This window comes from Onychomys torridus, chromosome 1 (genome assembly GCF_903995425.1).
Source record: "Onychomys torridus chromosome 1, mOncTor1.1, whole genome shotgun sequence".
Taxonomy (NCBI): Eukaryota; Metazoa; Chordata; class Mammalia; order Rodentia; family Cricetidae; genus Onychomys; species Onychomys torridus.
This window is the reverse complement of record NC_050443.1, coordinates 109,092,063-109,108,332: the sequence shown is the minus strand read 5'-3', so window position 1 is coordinate 109,108,332 and position 16,270 is coordinate 109,092,063. Positions and strand designations below refer to the sequence as shown.

Below are 16,270 nucleotides of genomic sequence, written 5' to 3'. Positions count from 1 at the left end.
AGAAGTATGTGGATAGATCTCTCCAAATAGACAAAGGATGCAAAGATACTTGTGTCTCATGTAAATGTTCATCAGAAGGTGACTTCAGCTGAGGAAGAGTTCAATAATCACATAGAATGATCCATTCTGTTGGTAGTCACCCTCTTTCCCAGCTGTCCCTGCCATTGACCAGTGGGTACATGAACAAAGTGACCATGATAGCAGCAATGGAAGGTATGCATGGGGTTCGACAACATGGACTTCTACTTACCCAGGCTGACCTGGCTACAGCTGCTGCTGTGTGCCATATCTGCCAAGAGCAGAGATCAACACTGACCTAACATGGCATCATTCCCTGGGGTGATCAGCCAGGTATCTGGTGGCAGGTTGACTACATTGCATGACTTCCTCCATGGAAAGGACAATGGTTTGTCCTTACTGGAGTAGATACTTATTCTGGTTATGGACTTTCATTTTCTTCATGTATTGCTTCTGCCTTAACCACCATCCATGGATTTAAAGAATGGCTTATCCACCACCATGGTATTCCACACAGTATTGCTTCTGATCAAGGAACTTCCTTCACAGCCAGAGAAGTGTGACAGTGGGCCCACAATCATGGAATCCACTGGTCTTCCCATATTCCCTACTGTCCTGAAGCAGCTGGCCTGATAGAAAGATGGAAGGGCCTTTCAAAGACACAGCTACAGCGGCTTTTAGGTGTTAGCAACCTAGAGGGCTGGGGTAGGGCTCTCCAGAAGGGAGAATCAGCATCGAGTGTGTGGAATGGATTCTCCTCTAGTTACAATTCATGGATCCAGGAATCAAAGGATGGAAAGAGGAATGGTTCCACTTGCTGTCACCCCTAGTGACCCACTAGGAACATTTTTTGCTTTCTGCTCCCATGACCTAGTTTTGGTTCCAGAAGGGGGAACACTTCTGCCAGGAAACACAACAAACATTCCATTGGACTGGAAACTCAGACTCCCCCTAGCCACTATGGGCTTCTGATGCTAATAGGCTGAGAAAGGCATAGCAGTGTTGGGAAGAGTGATTGATCCAGATTACTATGAGGAAATTGGATTGCTTCTCCACAATGGAGGTAAGAAAACTTCTGTCTGAAGTGTAGGAGATCCTTTGGGGAATCTCTTGGTGCTACCATGTCCTGTGATTAAAGTCTATGTGAAACTCCATCCTAATATAGCCGGGATGAAAAAGGGTACAGACCCATCAGGAATGAAGATATGGATTATAATTGACATGAGTGTTTCTGTAATATTTTGTTAAGAATGTGTTTATATAGGTATTTGTGGTTTTTCAATTTCTTTATCATGTAATATAATATCAATTAAGAGAATATCAGTGGTTATAATATTTAAGTTTGAGATACTAAAAAAAATCCTTCAAGGGATATTAGCACTTATTCTATAATACATTTGCAGTTGTATGATGGATAATTATATCACATTATATGTAATTATGACCTGGTTAAATATTGAATGTGTTTATAATTGTACATGGGATAGTTATATCAGGTTGAGTGTAATTATAACCTGGTTATTGTTTTCATTTGGGAATTAAGGATGACATAAGGAGATATGATTGTGTGTTAAGTTGAGTAGGGGTGGACTTGTGGTGACTGTTCTTGGTAGTCAACTTGACTACATCTGGAATTAACTAAAACCCAAGCAGCTGAATACACCTGTGAGGGATTTTTTTTTTTCTTAAATCCTTTGAAGTGGGAAGGCCTACTTTTAATCTGGGTCACATCACCTGGTGGCAGCCTGTATAAGGACATGGAGGAAGAAAGCTTTGCTCTTTGCCTGATAGAAAGCAGCTGGCCTGATAGAAAGATGGAATGGCCTTTCGAAGACACAGCTACAGCGCCATTTAGGTGCTAGCAACCTAGAGGGCTGGGGTAGGGCTCTCCCCAACACCCTCCCTACCCCCGTAGCTGGCAAGTCCATTCCTTCACTAGAACTTGAGCCGACTTTTTCAGGATTTCAGTAAACTAAGACCAGCTGAGACATCCAGCTTCATGGACTGAACAACTACTGGATTCTCTTGGTAGACTTCCATATAAATTCTATTCCTCTAGAGAACCCTGACTAATATGGTCTCTCTGTTCTTGTTTAGTCTGGTCCCTTAGGGCCTGTGTAGCCCTGAACACTGGGCCTCCCCGTAATTCTTAACAGCCTGTGATGGTTAGTACTGCGTATCAACTTGACAGGGTCTAGAGTCACCTAGGAAACAAACCACTGGGTATATCTGTGAGGGAGTTACTAGCTTGGGTTGAGGTGGCTGTGGTCCCAGACTGATAAAAAGGAGGAAGCAAGCTGAGCACAGCGTTCTTCCTCCGCTTCCTGACTGCTAGCACCGTGTGGCCTGCTTCTGTGTGACACATGCTTCTGTCGCCATCATGTCCCAGCAGACTGTACCCTGAAACTGCGAAGGCCGAACCTTTGCTTCGGTTTTCAGTAGCAGGAGTTTGGTCTCAGCACTGAGAAAAGTAACCAGTATGCGCTTGAATTTGGCAACTTGGTAACAGACTTGCCTGCTCAATGCATGGAATTCAGGTTTATTAACCCTAAAGTGTTTTCTTTTTTGTTAGTATATACTTAGTGATAAGAATTTTTTTTTTATGGTACTACTTTTAATGTTTAATAAATGGAACTTAGAAATAATGTGTTTTCAGTAGTAAAGTTTGGGTCAAGTAACTTATGATACATCCATGTAGAATTCTTATATTGCTGATAAAAATACCTTTGAGGGCTGAAGCATGGCTCAGTAGTTAAGAGTTCTTGCTATATTTCCAGAGGACCTAAGTTTGGTTCCCGGCACCCGCGCCAGGTAGCTCACAACTGTAACTCCAGCTTTAGGAGATCCACTGTCTCCTTCTGGCCTGTATGGGCACTTCGTAGAGATGTTGTACATATAGACAATCAGGCACATATGTATACACATAAATAAAAGGAAGTTTAACAAAGAGCTATAGAGACCCACAGCTAGACATGCACAGAGAGGAAGAGGTCCTAAATGGGATGTCTCTATAAATCCCCCCCTTCACATGTAGCTCAGGGAAACCTGCACAAGAGGGGGCAGACATACTGTAAGAGCCAGAGGACACCAAGGAAACACGGCCTTCTAAGCACAGCAGAATGGACACACACATGAACTCACAGAGACAGGCAGCATGCACAGGGCTACACAGGTTTGGGGTCCCAGCACTGAGAGCAAAGTGGAAACAAGCCCATATCCCTAACCCGGAAGCTGTTTCCAATTGATAACTGCTTGCAAGTTTTCTCTAATGGAGTCTCACCGTGTCTGCAGGCCACTCTTAAGGCCAGGCCCCATGCCCAAGAGTAGATGATCAACACGAAACAAACTCAATGATATTTGTGGGGTTTGTTGGTTTGTTTTTGTCTCATAATGACTTTTCTGGGATTTTTTTCTCATTTTCTTACCCTACAGTTCTTATACATTATGGTTCCCAATTTTCTGTTTTATAGGGATTTCTGTATGTGCCAATGTGTATGTTTATACGTGTTTCTTGTGCATTTTCCTTGGCTCTTTTTCTGTTCATTTATTTGTTTTGTCCTATTCAATTTTATTTGTCCTTATTTTATTATTTTTTCTTTACATGCCTGTTTGTTTTCTAGTGAAGGAGAGTGAGAAAGGATGTGGACTTGGGTGGGGAGGATCTGGGAGGAGTTGGGGTATTTGGAACCATGATCAGAATATGCTGTAAGAAAAAAAAAAAAACCTATTTTCAGTTAGGAAAGTAAAATTTAAGTACAATAGAGTTTGAAAAAAATGGAAATAAGAAAAAGAACAAGGAATACCACGTAACAAAATTCAAGCAAAATTTAGCACTGGAAAAGCCATCTCACTCAGAGGCCTCATTTTTCTCTTTGGGCACAGGAAGTTTCAGTCTTAAACCTAATTTTAAAATACTTAAAAAAATTATTTTAGGCATTTATTTAGCAGAATGGTATCCCACCTTTGAAATTGTTTACATGACCCTTTTGAATCTTCCATTCTACTTCTCCTGTTTACATTGCAACATAGTAATATTATAGGCTCAAGTCTCAAAATGAGTGAAAAAGAATGAAGGATGTTCATAACCATCACCACCACCAAGTGAAGGTACAGGATTATTTTGATTATTGTGTGCTTATACAAAGTACATAAATACCATAGTAGAGAGTAAATAAGAATATAAACATTATAGAAATTGATTTGAAAAATAAAATAGTCTACTAAGAAAGAAGTACTGATCGTGAAGATTTTTGTGTCCACCACTGCCATGTCAGAGTCCCTCATTTGTGCCACAAAAGCAAGGTGGCAGGGTGCCAACATCTGCATAGATGCTACAGTCATCACAGCGCTGGAGGGTGCGACAAGACCCAGCAATAATGGGTTTCGGCCTCATGACCTTGTCCTGGTTGAGCTTGCACTGTTCAATACAGCTTTCAGCATCCTTTGCGATTCTTAAAAAAACACACACACAAAACGAACTTAGAATTTTCCTTCCCAATGAGCTTCTTACAATCATGAGGGCTACGTGGGAAAGTCCAGAGCTGGAGAGCCCATCATACATGTGACACCAGGCCTTGGGTAAAGCTCTCTGCTCCTTTCCCATCTTTTCCTCTCCTACGATTGCTATGCACGTGAACCCAGGTTACCACTCCAAGCAAGGGAGAGTGACTTGCACCCCAGTGGCTGCTACAGGCCCATGAGATGTGGGAATGATGGAGAAGGTGCTACAGTTGGCTGGACTCAGCTCTGGCCTCCACCATCTAAGTCCCTATGAAGGGACGCCATTATTGCAAACAGCTAGCCTCATACTTAAGGCTGTCCCTTCTCTCCCAAACTTCAAACATCTCTTGTCTGATTCCCATCCCTGTCGACAGTCCTCCACGGAGTCTCTATTCTCTTGGCCCACTTCGATTTTCCCACAGCCACTGAAATGAATGAGGGAACATGTGAACTTCCCAGGGAGTGGTGAGAAGTCACTATGGTCATACTCTGTCTGAGTAGGAGACAGCTCATCCCCAAGGCATCCTCTGTGGATTCTCCAGTCTACAGTGCTGAGGATGGAAAGGAGGCTCAGTCAGGGTTCTGCTAAACACCTGAGGGCACACTCCCTGAGGCCAAGAGACAGAGAGCAATATTGGCACACACAGTGACCAGGCTGAGAGCTGTGGACTTGTAAACTCATGACCGTCCCCAAGCTAGAAGGAAAGCCCTCAAGCTTCTGTCCCCACCTGCCCCCATCCTCTCACACCTGACAGTGGCCCTTGACTTTCCCCTCCAAGTGACCACTGCAGTAAGAAGTGAGCTGCTCAGGCAGAGGGCCCAGTGTCCCATTGGAGAAGTGGTGTTCACTCCTACTCACGTGAGTGACTTACTTTAGTGCCTTGGCTATTTTCATGTAAAGACAAAAGACAACCGATATCAGCATAATTGCAGAAATCAGCATACCGCTCGCAAGGCCCATCATAACCTTCGTCCTCAGGTCGAACATCTTCCACACCTGGTAGAGAAATTGAGACAGTGAAGGGGGCTTCATTCACAAATTAAACAGCCACTTGGCCACGACTGCCCCACATACCATCCCCCGGGGAAGAAGAAAGGACCTAAACAGGAATCTTTATGCATGTAAGTAGAAGGAGCTCTGTCCAGGGAGGTCCATGTGACCTCAAGTGGGTAAGAGGGTTTAATTCTGATTGAAAAGAGACTTGGACATAAAATCCTGATATCAGGAAATGAGGATGACAGTAGAAAGAGTGTTTATTTTTCACAGGCAGTGAGGAGTCCTTGTAGAATGAACCAGACTGCACTAGAACCTCCTACATGCCTTCTGAACTGTGCTTACTGAATCAGAATGGACTTGGAATTCACTCCAGCAAGTACATTGAGTTAGATCTGTTTTATGGACTGAGAGAATGACTCTTCAAGACATTATTGCCCCAAACTGCTAAGAATGTACACACCTATTTTGAAAGTAGTGTTTGGGACCCCCACAAATAAACAAACTAGGTTATGCTATCTCAGGGTTAAAAAGATTCTGAATGCGTCCAGCCAACCCCTTGCTGAGGCTGAAACAGAGGCATGCTCAGACCATGAACCAGCTTTCTCAGGAGTCTCTCATGCCTCCTTCTGTCTTCTAATAGACTATGTGTCTCCCTACCAAACACTTAATCCTCCCATAGAATCCCTTTTTCTGGAATAAGCAATATGCTTAGTCTAATATTTGAAACTGGGGAGCAGAAAGCCCAAAGAAGACAGAAAACAATCTGACTGCAAAACATACTTACCAAAGTCAAGCTGTCCAGCACTGAACTAAGGACAATTATTTCACACACACACACACATACACACACACACACACACACACACACACACACACACACACACACACGCCTCAAAATAAACAGAAGAAAAAGTTTCAGAAATAGGATGCTTCAGAAACCTGCAGCTCCTCAAGCCTGTGATTTGAGAAAGAAGGATCTAAATGACCCTGTTAGAGCAATAAGATACAGGCTGGTGTGCTCTGCTGTTGGAGGCCTAAGGTCTACTAGGGCTGCTAGAATGCACCAGCTCCAAGCCAACCTGTGTGACATCAGCTCACAGCCCCCTTTCTGAGAATTCTTAATTCTGTCCCACATCTAGGCATATTTTAGCTCCAAGAAATATAAATACTATTATGGGTCCCTAAAATCTAACCTTTGAGAGTCTGCCAATCAAAAACTGGTTAACTGTTTCAATTATTTAAAAAGAGAATGATGGACCAAGGTTTTAAACACCCTTCTATTTAAAGCTGTAGATGACTGGCTGTGTTTCAGCTATACAGTGAAATAATGCAAAGCGGGTCACTAGGACTCAGCGACACTGGCAGAGTCTCCTACCTCATGGTTAAACAGCTGCAAAAAAATGAAAGTTAAAGAGAATACCTATATTTTAGCCAGGTTTGAATTGTATGGTTTTTCTTTTTTGGGGGGGGGTCAGTTTTTTTTTTTTTCAGTCTTCGTTTTTTTTCTTTAAAATCCAAGGTGAACTAAGATAAAGATCCATACCTCCTACTGGGATTACTTTTGTTTGAGGCTTTATTCAGAAGCCAGATTTCTTACCAGGAAGAAGTATTTCTCTGATGAGTAAGTTCAGTTTCCAGTGGATCAAGTTACCTGTGTCCCTTCCTTTTGAGCCTAATGTTACACCTGTCACCTAGGGACATAGACATCCACGTATGCATCTCAGCTGAAAGTAAAAATTATATGCAGTTTAAGAAAAATTTATATATATATATATATATAATTTAAAAATTATGTATATAATATTTTTAAAAATCCAAAGCCATATCTGAGACTCAAAGCAACCTTTTAACTATCAACCCTGTAAAATTAAAAAGTATATATACTTCCAACATATAATGGCAAAGAGTATATATCTTTCCCACTTTCAGACTGGGCATCCAGGATTCACATTCTGCAGCTAGCCCACCCTTAACTCCAGAAAATACGGCAATGATCATTTGGATTCTTACTGCTGCTGGTGCGCTGTGGTTCTCTTTATTCACCTGTCTGTATGGGTTGTGGACTTGCTCTCCATCCTGACCTCCCTTCTCTAGCTGACTTCTGTAGAGTTGTTGATTTTCAGTTTGTGCAGCTTCTTGTGGTGAGCAGAAGGATGACTTAAGCTCTTCACACATTTGGAGGAAAAACTGAAAGCCCTGGATTCATTTTACCCATCTGCCCCTTTTTCTGGATAACCTCAGCTGGCCCATCTCCAAGTTCCTGGATTCTTCTGTCTGCTCAGATTCAATATTGAGCTCCACTAGTGACATTTTCGTTTTATTATAGTTTCCAAGTCTGTAATTACTACCTGACTCTTCACAGTAGCTTTCTTTTTAATTAATATTCTTTATGATAACATACTTTCTCTTAGTTCCTTAGACATGGCTTTCTTTGAACATATTTTAAAATGGCTGAATTAAATCTTTGGCTAAGTAGGATCAAAATCAGGGCCTTTTCTTTTCTTTTTTCTTTTCCTTTTCTTTTGAGCTGAAGATCGAACCCAGGGCCTTGAGCTTGCTAGGCAAGCGCTCTACCACTGAGCTAAATCCCCAACCCCAGGGCCTTTTCAGTTAACATTTTGATTGATTGTTCTGCCTTTTGTGGGTCCTATTTTACCATGCTTTACAGTCATTTTTGGAATTAGATTTTTTTTTTATTTTTTAAAGGTTTGTTTATTTATTATGTATATAGTATGTCTGCAGGCCAGAAGATGGCACCAGATCTCATGATAGATGGTTGTAAGCCACCATGTAGTTGCTGGAAATTGTACTCAGGACCTCTGGAAGAGCAGCCAATGCTCTTAACCTCTGAGCCATCTCTCCAGTCCAGAAAACTAAATATTTTAAATGGTACAACATGGTGTCTTTGAAAATTAGTCTTCTGTCTCCCAAGACTGCTATTGCTTATTACAGCCATGTAGTTTCTTGAGTGACTTTCCCCACTTGATTCTCTAACATCTGTGTCCTTTGTTGTATGTGGACACTGATTTGCCCAGAGGCAATTAATAATTAGGCAAAAAATTCTTTAAATTCCTGGAACAAGAACAATAACAAAAATCCTCCAGTCTCTGCTGAGGGGCTCAGGGTAACTGTGAGCCGTGCTTACAAAACTGAGGGAAAAAGCTGAGAACTACATCTCAGGCTTCTCCTCTTTCTTAGGAAGAGCCTCTAATATCCTCAGATGCAGTATCTTAGAACTAGCTCATACTTTTCTAGGTGTGTTTCTAGTCTTCTTAGTCACACAGCTTTAAATGGTGCATGGTCTTCTAGACTCCCAGGAATATGTCAAAGCTTTCCAAAGTCCATAGAGTTTGGGAATCTATTTGTCAAGTTCAAAGGAAACTCCATTTCCCCAAATTTCCAAGAGACAGAAAGAACAAATGGCTATCTGTGGTGCCTATTAGCATATCAAAGCCCATGCTGGCCCCAGGCTCTCTAAGTACCTGTTATACCTTTCAAAGTTCATGCTAGCATCCTAGCTCTTCTTACCTCCTCCCCTACCCTAAATTCCCCCAGCCCATAGGCTTCTTTCCCCATAGCTACTCACTCTCCTTATGGCCCTGCTATTTCATCTATGCTCAATCTCTTTGTTGTCCTCTCTCCATCTCCCCCCTCTCCCTCTCTCTCTGCTTTCCCATGTTCTCCCTCTCTCTCTCTGTTCCCCTTTCTCTGTCTTCCTGCTCTGCTACTGCTTCTCTCATGTTCAGGTCCAATCTGTTGGCCAAGTTTAGTCTACTTCTTTCTCTCTGCTCTGGACTCTTCTAGATGCCTCTGGCTGTTCTCTCTCTTATCTACAATAAAAACCTTCTCCTTAATTATACCAGAGTGGTCATGTCATTAGTGTATACACTAGGTATAATTGTCACTCAGATTTTCTTTAGTTTTATTTTTGTCAACAAACTAGAGTCATCTGAGAAGAGGGACTATCAGTTGGGAGAGTCTCCATCAGATTGGCCTGTAGGCAAGTCTGTAGGGGCATATTCTTGATTAATGATTGATGTGGGAGGACTCATCCCACTGTGCACTGTGCCACCCACAAGCAAGTTTTATAAAAGAGCAAGCTGAGTGAGACATGGGGAATAAGCCAATCAGAAGTATTCTTCCATGGCCTCTGCTTCAGTTTATTCCTTCCTTGGTTTCCCTTGATGATGGATTGTAGCCTATAAGCTAAGTAAATACTTTTATCACTCAAGTTGCTTTTAGTCAATGTTTTATCACAGCAACAGGAAAGCAAGCTAGGACAGTAGCCAAGGTTTTTGTTTGTTTTTTATCAGGTTTATAGTACCAGGCATACATTCCCGCTGTGCAACAGACCTCCAATGCAATCAGAAAGCAGTGGGTTATCTCCCTCCCTACACAAGTCATACCACTTTTGCTCTAGTGGACATGTCTTGCCCGGCAGGTTAGTATTGTAGTATGTGGGTTCATTGATCTCTTTTCTACCCCAGAGGCCCACAAAACACCTTCTGGAACTTGCAAGCTACCCAGCAGGATGAAAGTTTCCCTGTCAGTTCCAGCTTGATTTCTCTATGTCCTGCAACCAAAGCATGTGGTGTCTTCAACTGTAGAGTTTTGCCATCCAGTTACAGTGGCCAACCAAGAATGTGTCTCTTTGACTAAATATTCCATGCATGGCATCGAGATTTTTCATTTAGTAAAATGAACATTGTAAGACATTGGCTTCCTCGCCTTATTTTTGGTTTGTTTGTTTTGCTTCTGTTTTGAAACCCCAAATTTATTTTTGATTAGCAGTCAAATTATAAGTTTCTCTGGGAGGAAAACCAAGAGTTACAGGTGTTCTGATGTATTTGGGAAATCTGTGCTGAGGTTTATTTGAGCATGGAATGGAATTCAGAACTCTGGGAAAGAAAGCTAGTCTCTAGAGAGTTGATGTCACACAGATGTGTCCCAGACTAGGGAGATGTAAGAGCTAACAATGGCTGTCTGTTCCAGCAGGCCACACTTCTGAAAGTAAGTTCTTCAAACTTAGACCAAAGTAATTACAGTTTTCTTTCTGTTGTAAGTAACATTTTTATTCTTTGAAAATTTCACATGTCTCATATGTATGCAATGTATCTCGATCATATCTACCCTTCCCCCCTCACTGCCCCAGAAATCTTCCTGACATCTCTTTCCTACTCTTACATCATCTTATAAATTTTTTTTTATAATCTACTGAGTCCAATAAGTGCTGCCAATATAAACATGGGTGTGGAACCATCCACCATGGCATGGACAAAGTGGCCATATCCCAAAGAAAATGGAGTCTTCCTCTCCCAACAACCCTAATAGGCTGCCTAGGGGTGGGGCCTCAGGAGGCCCGACCCTATATATGCTGAAATTTTAATTGACTTGATCTTTTGTAGGTAATCACAACTGCTCTGAAACATGGCCTCGAGAAAGCATGACACAGCACTCCTCACACCACATCCTTTGGTTCTTATATTCTTTCTGCCCCCTCTTCCACAGTGTTTCCTGAGCCTTACTGTCAGAGATCTAAGGCTGGTAATATATGTCTAATCTATGCCTTAGTATTCACAGTCAGGTAATCTTAACACTTTGACCAATTATGAATATGAGCATTAACAATTGCCCACTGCAAAAACAGAAGCTTCTCTGACCAAAGCTGAGACCAGCATTGACCTATCAGTATTAACATAAATATTAAAAGGCAGTTTGACAACATGACCGTGTAGTAAAATATGAGTAGTGGGTTCCCTCCTAAAGCCCATGACCTCCTTAGCCAACGTTTTTGACCAGGATTTAATTAGCAGATATGAATTCCCTCTTGTGCAGCAGGCCTCAAATCAATCAGAAAGTAATTGGTTAAACCTCCCATCCCATCCCATACACCATTCATGCCACTATTGAGGGTCCAGCATTGAGTAAGACCTCTGGTCCCTTTTCCCCTCTAGCAGCCTGCACAATACCTTCTGACACTATAAAAACTAGTCATCAGGAGAGTTTCCTGGTCAGTTTGAGACTGATTTCTCTGTCCTGCAACCAAAGTGTGTGGTGTCTTTAGCAATAAGGTCTTACCATCTAGTTCTGGTGGGCAACAAAGAACATTGACAATACCTTGTGTTTTCTTGGGTGTTTCTGGGTCCTCCCTAACCAGTATCCCAGAAAGTTAATCCATGCTTAGCATTGTTTTCCAAGGTTTAGTTTGGTTGTCTAACTGTATTTCTAAAAATGTTGGCTTTCATCCAGCGTCGAGAAGAATCATTAAGTTGCACGTGGGCTTTGGTGTCCAGAAAGTCTATTTCCCTGGTTCACTTTTCCTCTGAGAGTGTCAGAGTTAAGATGAAAGAACTTGAGTATTCCAAATGAGAGATGTTGAAGATTTGGGTCCTAGAAGGACAGCAGAAGCTTTCCGTACTTGAATCACCACCCCATCCCATGCCTGCCTCCCATAACACCCACTATTTGCAAAATAGATGTTCAGGTTCTCAAATTCTACAAGTTATGGCTTAGAAACAGTCTTTCCTCTACAAGAGCTCTGAAGCTCACACTCAGGGTGGGGTTGGTTGTGACTCTGAACACAAGCATAATTCAGGAGGCCCAGGCATGTGGGAAGGAGGCACCTGCTAGCTCCAGAGTGGGCCCTTCTATTATTTGAGGGTCTATTAATTTCTGCCCGTCCACCTTTCCACTACCTGTCTTTTAGCTCTCTTGCCTCAAGATTTTACATTTGAATCTCTTTTTGCATGCAAAATTTCCCTCCTACCTACTTTGGGCCCAGTAAGACCCCTCTGGAAAGAGTCCCTCTGGTTTACATGTAATCTGTGTTTGAGGTCCGTCTTCCCTTCACTGAGAGAAGTGTGTGGAGGCTGCTAATGACTGTGTGTGAGGGAGACCACATTCACTGCTTGTTTGCACTTCTCTGCCCAGGAATGTCTAGGTCTTTTGACCTCCGAACAATAATCATGATCTCCATTGGTGGTGGGATCCTGGCAGGCATGTTTCTACTGATAGGAGTTGTCCTCTGTCTTTACACCAAAATAGCCAAGGCACTGAATTCAACTAGGTAAGAATGAACAATACCGCTATCTAATGGGACACTGGGCCCTCTGCCTGAGCAGCTCACTTCTTACTGCAGTGGTCACTTGGAGGGGAAAGTCAAGGGCCACTGTCAGGTGTGAGAGGATGGGGGCAGGTGGGGACAGAAGCTTGAGGCTTTCCTTCTAGCTTGGGGTCGGTCATGAGCTTACAAGTCCACGGCTCTCAGCCTGGTCACTGTGTGTGCCAATATTGCTCTCTGTCTCTTGGCCTCAGGGAGTGTGCCTTCAGGTGTTTAGCAGAACCCTGACTGAGCCTCCTTTCCATCCTCAGCACTGTAGACTGGAGAATCCACAGAGGATGCCTTGGGGATGAGCTGTCTCCTACTCAGACAAAGTATGACCATAGTGACCTCTTACCACTCCCTGGGAAGTTCACATGTTCCCTCATTCATTTCAGTGGCTGTGGGAAAATCGAAGTGGGCCAAGAGAATAGAGACTCCGTGGAGGACTGTCGACAGGGATGGGAATCAGACAAGAGATGTTTGAAGTTTGGGAGAGAAGGGACAGCCTTAAGTATGAGGCTAGCTGTTTGCAATAATGGCGTCCCTTCCTAGGGACTTAGATGGTGGAGGCCAGAGCTGAGTCCAGCCAACTGTAGCACCTTCTCCATCATTCCCACATCTCATGGGCCTGTAGCAGCCACTGGGGTGCAAGTCACTCTCCCTTGCTTGGAGTGGTAACCTGGGTTCACATGCATAGCAATCGTAGGAGAGGAAAAGATGGGAAAGGAGCAGAGAGCTTTACTCAAGCCTGGTGTCACATGTATGATGGGCTCTCCAGCTCTGGACTTTCCCACGTAGCCCTCATGATTGTAAGAAGCTCATTGGGAAGAAAAATTCTAAGCTCGTTTTGTGTGTGTCTTTTAAGAACTTCAAAAGAAGCAGGTGCTGTAAGCAGTACTGATCCATGCAATCCATGCAAGGTCACCTTTGACAAGATCATCCGGGCCAAACCCATCGCTGCTGAGTCTTGTCCTACCCTCCAGTGCTGTGATGACTATAACATGTATGCTGACGTTGGCACCCTGCCACCTTGCTTTTGTAGCATAAGTGAAGGACTCTGACATGGCAGTGGTGGATAAAATGAAATCTTCATGATCAGTATTTCAACTTCTTAATAGAATATTTTCTTATTCAAGCCAATTTCTATAGTGTTTATGTCATTGTGTACAATCTAACATGATATTCATGTACTTTTGTATAAATGCACAATAATGAAAACAGTCTCTGTCTCTGTTTCTTAGTTATACTTCTTATGCCAATACCCACTATGAGATTTGGGCAAGCAGGCATGTAACCTGTTTTGGTAAAAATAGGAAAAAGAATAGAAAATAAAAGTGCCATGTACTTTTCCAGTCCTGGAAGGAAAAGGTACGTTGATTTCAGGGCACTTCTAACTTTAGCAGCAGTTAAATGTGGGAAGCTGGAGGTATGGGAGTAGCTCTGAGAGATTGTTCCTCCTCAATTCAGCTTGTCAAAGGTCCTGACAGGGGCACCACTCACTGGGAGAGAGTGAATACATCCTGGTGGGGTATCTCTCAGTTTACCTTGTTTGATGTTTAATAATGGGTTGACCTTTGTGGCTTCTAAAGAAAGAGAATATGGAACATAATGATGCCCACCTACAATCCCACCTGGCAGGTGGAGGCAGGGGCATTGTGTGTTCAAGGTTGCCATCAACTACACTGAGTTTGAATCAATCTGGGTTTCATTAGACCCTTCTTCAGAAAAGAGAGATGGTATGCGTGCTAGCAGGAGCAGGCAAACCTGAGATTTCTCCCACTGCTTACCAGCCAGATTACACATCTGTTTAGAAAAGGTGGCCCCTTTAATCACTTTTACACTGGCCAGTGCCACTTCCGCTGACAAAAATCAACTATACCAAAAACCTGTAACCCAAGACAGAAGCCCAGGTTCCCTTCATCACAGCACTGGCAAGAGGATGCACCTCCAAGCTCCTTGTGAAAGCCACTCCTCAGTACCATTGGGGTCATCTTGCTGCTGTAGCATAGAGTATGGGGCTAACACCTGACTCAGAGCTGACCAGGAATGGATTCCTTGTGGGGGGGCACAGTTGAGGATTATCCCCTCCCCAAGTCACAGTTCAGGACTGAATGAGGAAACCTGGATTTGAGAGAATCTTGAGCAACACAAAAGAGCGGGGGGTGGGGGGGTATAGGAAGGTTTCATTCCAGGTGATCCTGCCTTATCTTGGCCTCCAAGGAGCTTCTCGATGATTCCTAATGCCTTAGTTACTTTTTGTTTTTTGTTTTGTTTTGTTTTGTTTTGTTTGTTTTTTTGTTTGTTTGTTTGTTTTTTTTTGTTTTTTAGAGACAGGCTTTCTCTGTGTAGCTTTGCGCCTTTCCAGGAACTCACTCTGTAGCCCAGGCTGGCTTCTAACTCACAGAGATCCGCCTGACTCTGCCTCCCGAGTGCTGGGGTTAAAGGTGTGCACCACCACTGCCCAGTGCTCAGTTACTTTTCTATTGCTGTGACAGGACACCATGACCAAGGGAACTTATAGAAGAAAGAATTTACTTGGGCTTACAGTCCCAGAGGGTGAGTTGATGACCATCATGGCTGCAGGCAGGCAGGCATGGCCTGAAAGCAGTAGCTGAGAACTTGTATCTGATCCACAAGCAGAGGGCAGACAGAGCTGACTGGGAATGGTGTGGGTGGGCTTTTGAAACCTCAAAGCCCATCCCCAATGACACACCTCTTCCAACAAGGCCACACCTCCTAATCCTTCCTAAACAGTTCTACCAAGTGGGAACCAAGAATTCAAATACATGAGCCTTATGAGGACATTCTCATTTAGACCACCATACCTAGAAGTGGCCATTCACTAAAAAGTTCCATGTGAGGTCAGAACAAGATCGAGTTTCTCTCCACCATAAAGGTTTGTCTCCATCAACTATTGCCTGGACTTTCCTCCATCTCCCTTCCTCTTTCCCTCTCCTTTACACATAGTCCGACTAGAGAAGTTCCTGCCTCGGGGCCTTTACACATGCACTTATATCTTAAAGAAATCCCTCAAGTAAGATAAATGATTACCTTTCTATGTTTGCTTCCATTTTATCTTCTCAAGATGCCTCTCCTTTGCCTTAATTGGCATCCTTTCCCACCCAAGTTTGCCACAGTCTATCGGATCACCCCATTTTAGCCCACTCAACACACTTGCTCCTATATGATTTTTAATTTGTTGTCTATTTCCCCCACTTGGAATGCAGGTTCCATAAGAGTAAAATCTATGTGTCTTGTGCTCAGTTCTGTATTCCCACCTCCTAGGACAGTGAACAAGGAAAGCTTGCTCAGTGAATAAATGAAAAGTGAATGGATGAATGAATGGGCAACCCCTTTCATACACACACTCTTCTTCCTAGCCTCACCTGCACACCGGGAGTCCTGTCTCCGAGTTGCAAGCTCAGTGCCTGAGGGACTCTAATCCACCCACTTTATCCTCTTTAGAGGGACAGGGTCAGAACTTTGTCCCTCTCCTACCCCTAAGATCAGCCTCCTATAGGCATCTAGGGACCCAACTGGGCCCAGAGTTTGCCAGGTACTATGTTATCCTCTGGCCTGCTGAGCTTCAGACCCGACGACTTCCATTCCTGGAGAAATCATGGCCTCAACCCAATGGTGCCTCCTTACTCGTG

The 16,270-nt window shown here is 43.2% G+C and overlaps 2 protein-coding genes across 2 annotated transcripts; one reads left to right on the top strand and one right to left on the bottom strand.

Annotated features, from left to right (window-relative positions):
- Positions 1-4,288: 4,288 nt before the first annotated feature.
- Positions 4,289-5,506, bottom strand: Fam24a (family with sequence similarity 24 member A). The gene is made up of 2 exons (XM_036174967.1): positions 5,391-5,506; positions 4,289-4,469 (listed from the first exon to the last, which is right to left on the bottom strand). Exons 1-2 carry the CDS (start codon positions 5,504-5,506, stop codon positions 4,289-4,291), a joined length of 297 nt encoding a protein of 98 aa, XP_036030860.1.
- Positions 5,507-11,660: 6,154 nt separating this feature from the next.
- LOC118577405 (protein FAM24A-like) lies at positions 11,661-13,746 on the top strand. The gene is made up of 2 exons (XM_036177556.1): positions 11,661-12,581; positions 13,483-13,746. The coding sequence occupies exons 1-2, from the start codon at positions 12,391-12,393 to the stop codon at positions 13,676-13,678; spliced, it is 387 nt and encodes a 128-aa protein (XP_036033449.1). The 5' UTR covers positions 11,661-12,390; the 3' UTR covers positions 13,679-13,746.
- Positions 13,747-16,270: the final 2,524 nt, after the last annotated feature.

What these genes read in the sequence shown, in the direction of transcription:
- Fam24a (XM_036174967.1), bottom strand. Translation starts at nt 5,506, where the DNA reads ATGTTCGACCTGAGGACGAAGGTTATGATGGGCCTTGCGAGCGGTATG. An exon ending in AAAATAGCCAAGGCACTAAA is followed by an intron (nt 4,470 to 5,390) that starts GTAAGTCACTCA and finishes TGTTTTTTTAAG; the next exon opens with AATCGCAAAGGATGCTGAAA.
- LOC118577405 (XM_036177556.1), top strand. Translation starts at nt 12,391, where the DNA reads ATGACTGTGTGTGAGGGAGACCACATTCACTGCTTGTTTGCACTTCTC. An exon ending in AAGGCACTGAATTCAACTAG is followed by an intron (nt 12,582 to 13,482) that starts GTAAGAATGAAC and finishes GTGTCTTTTAAG; the next exon opens with AACTTCAAAAGAAGCAGGTG.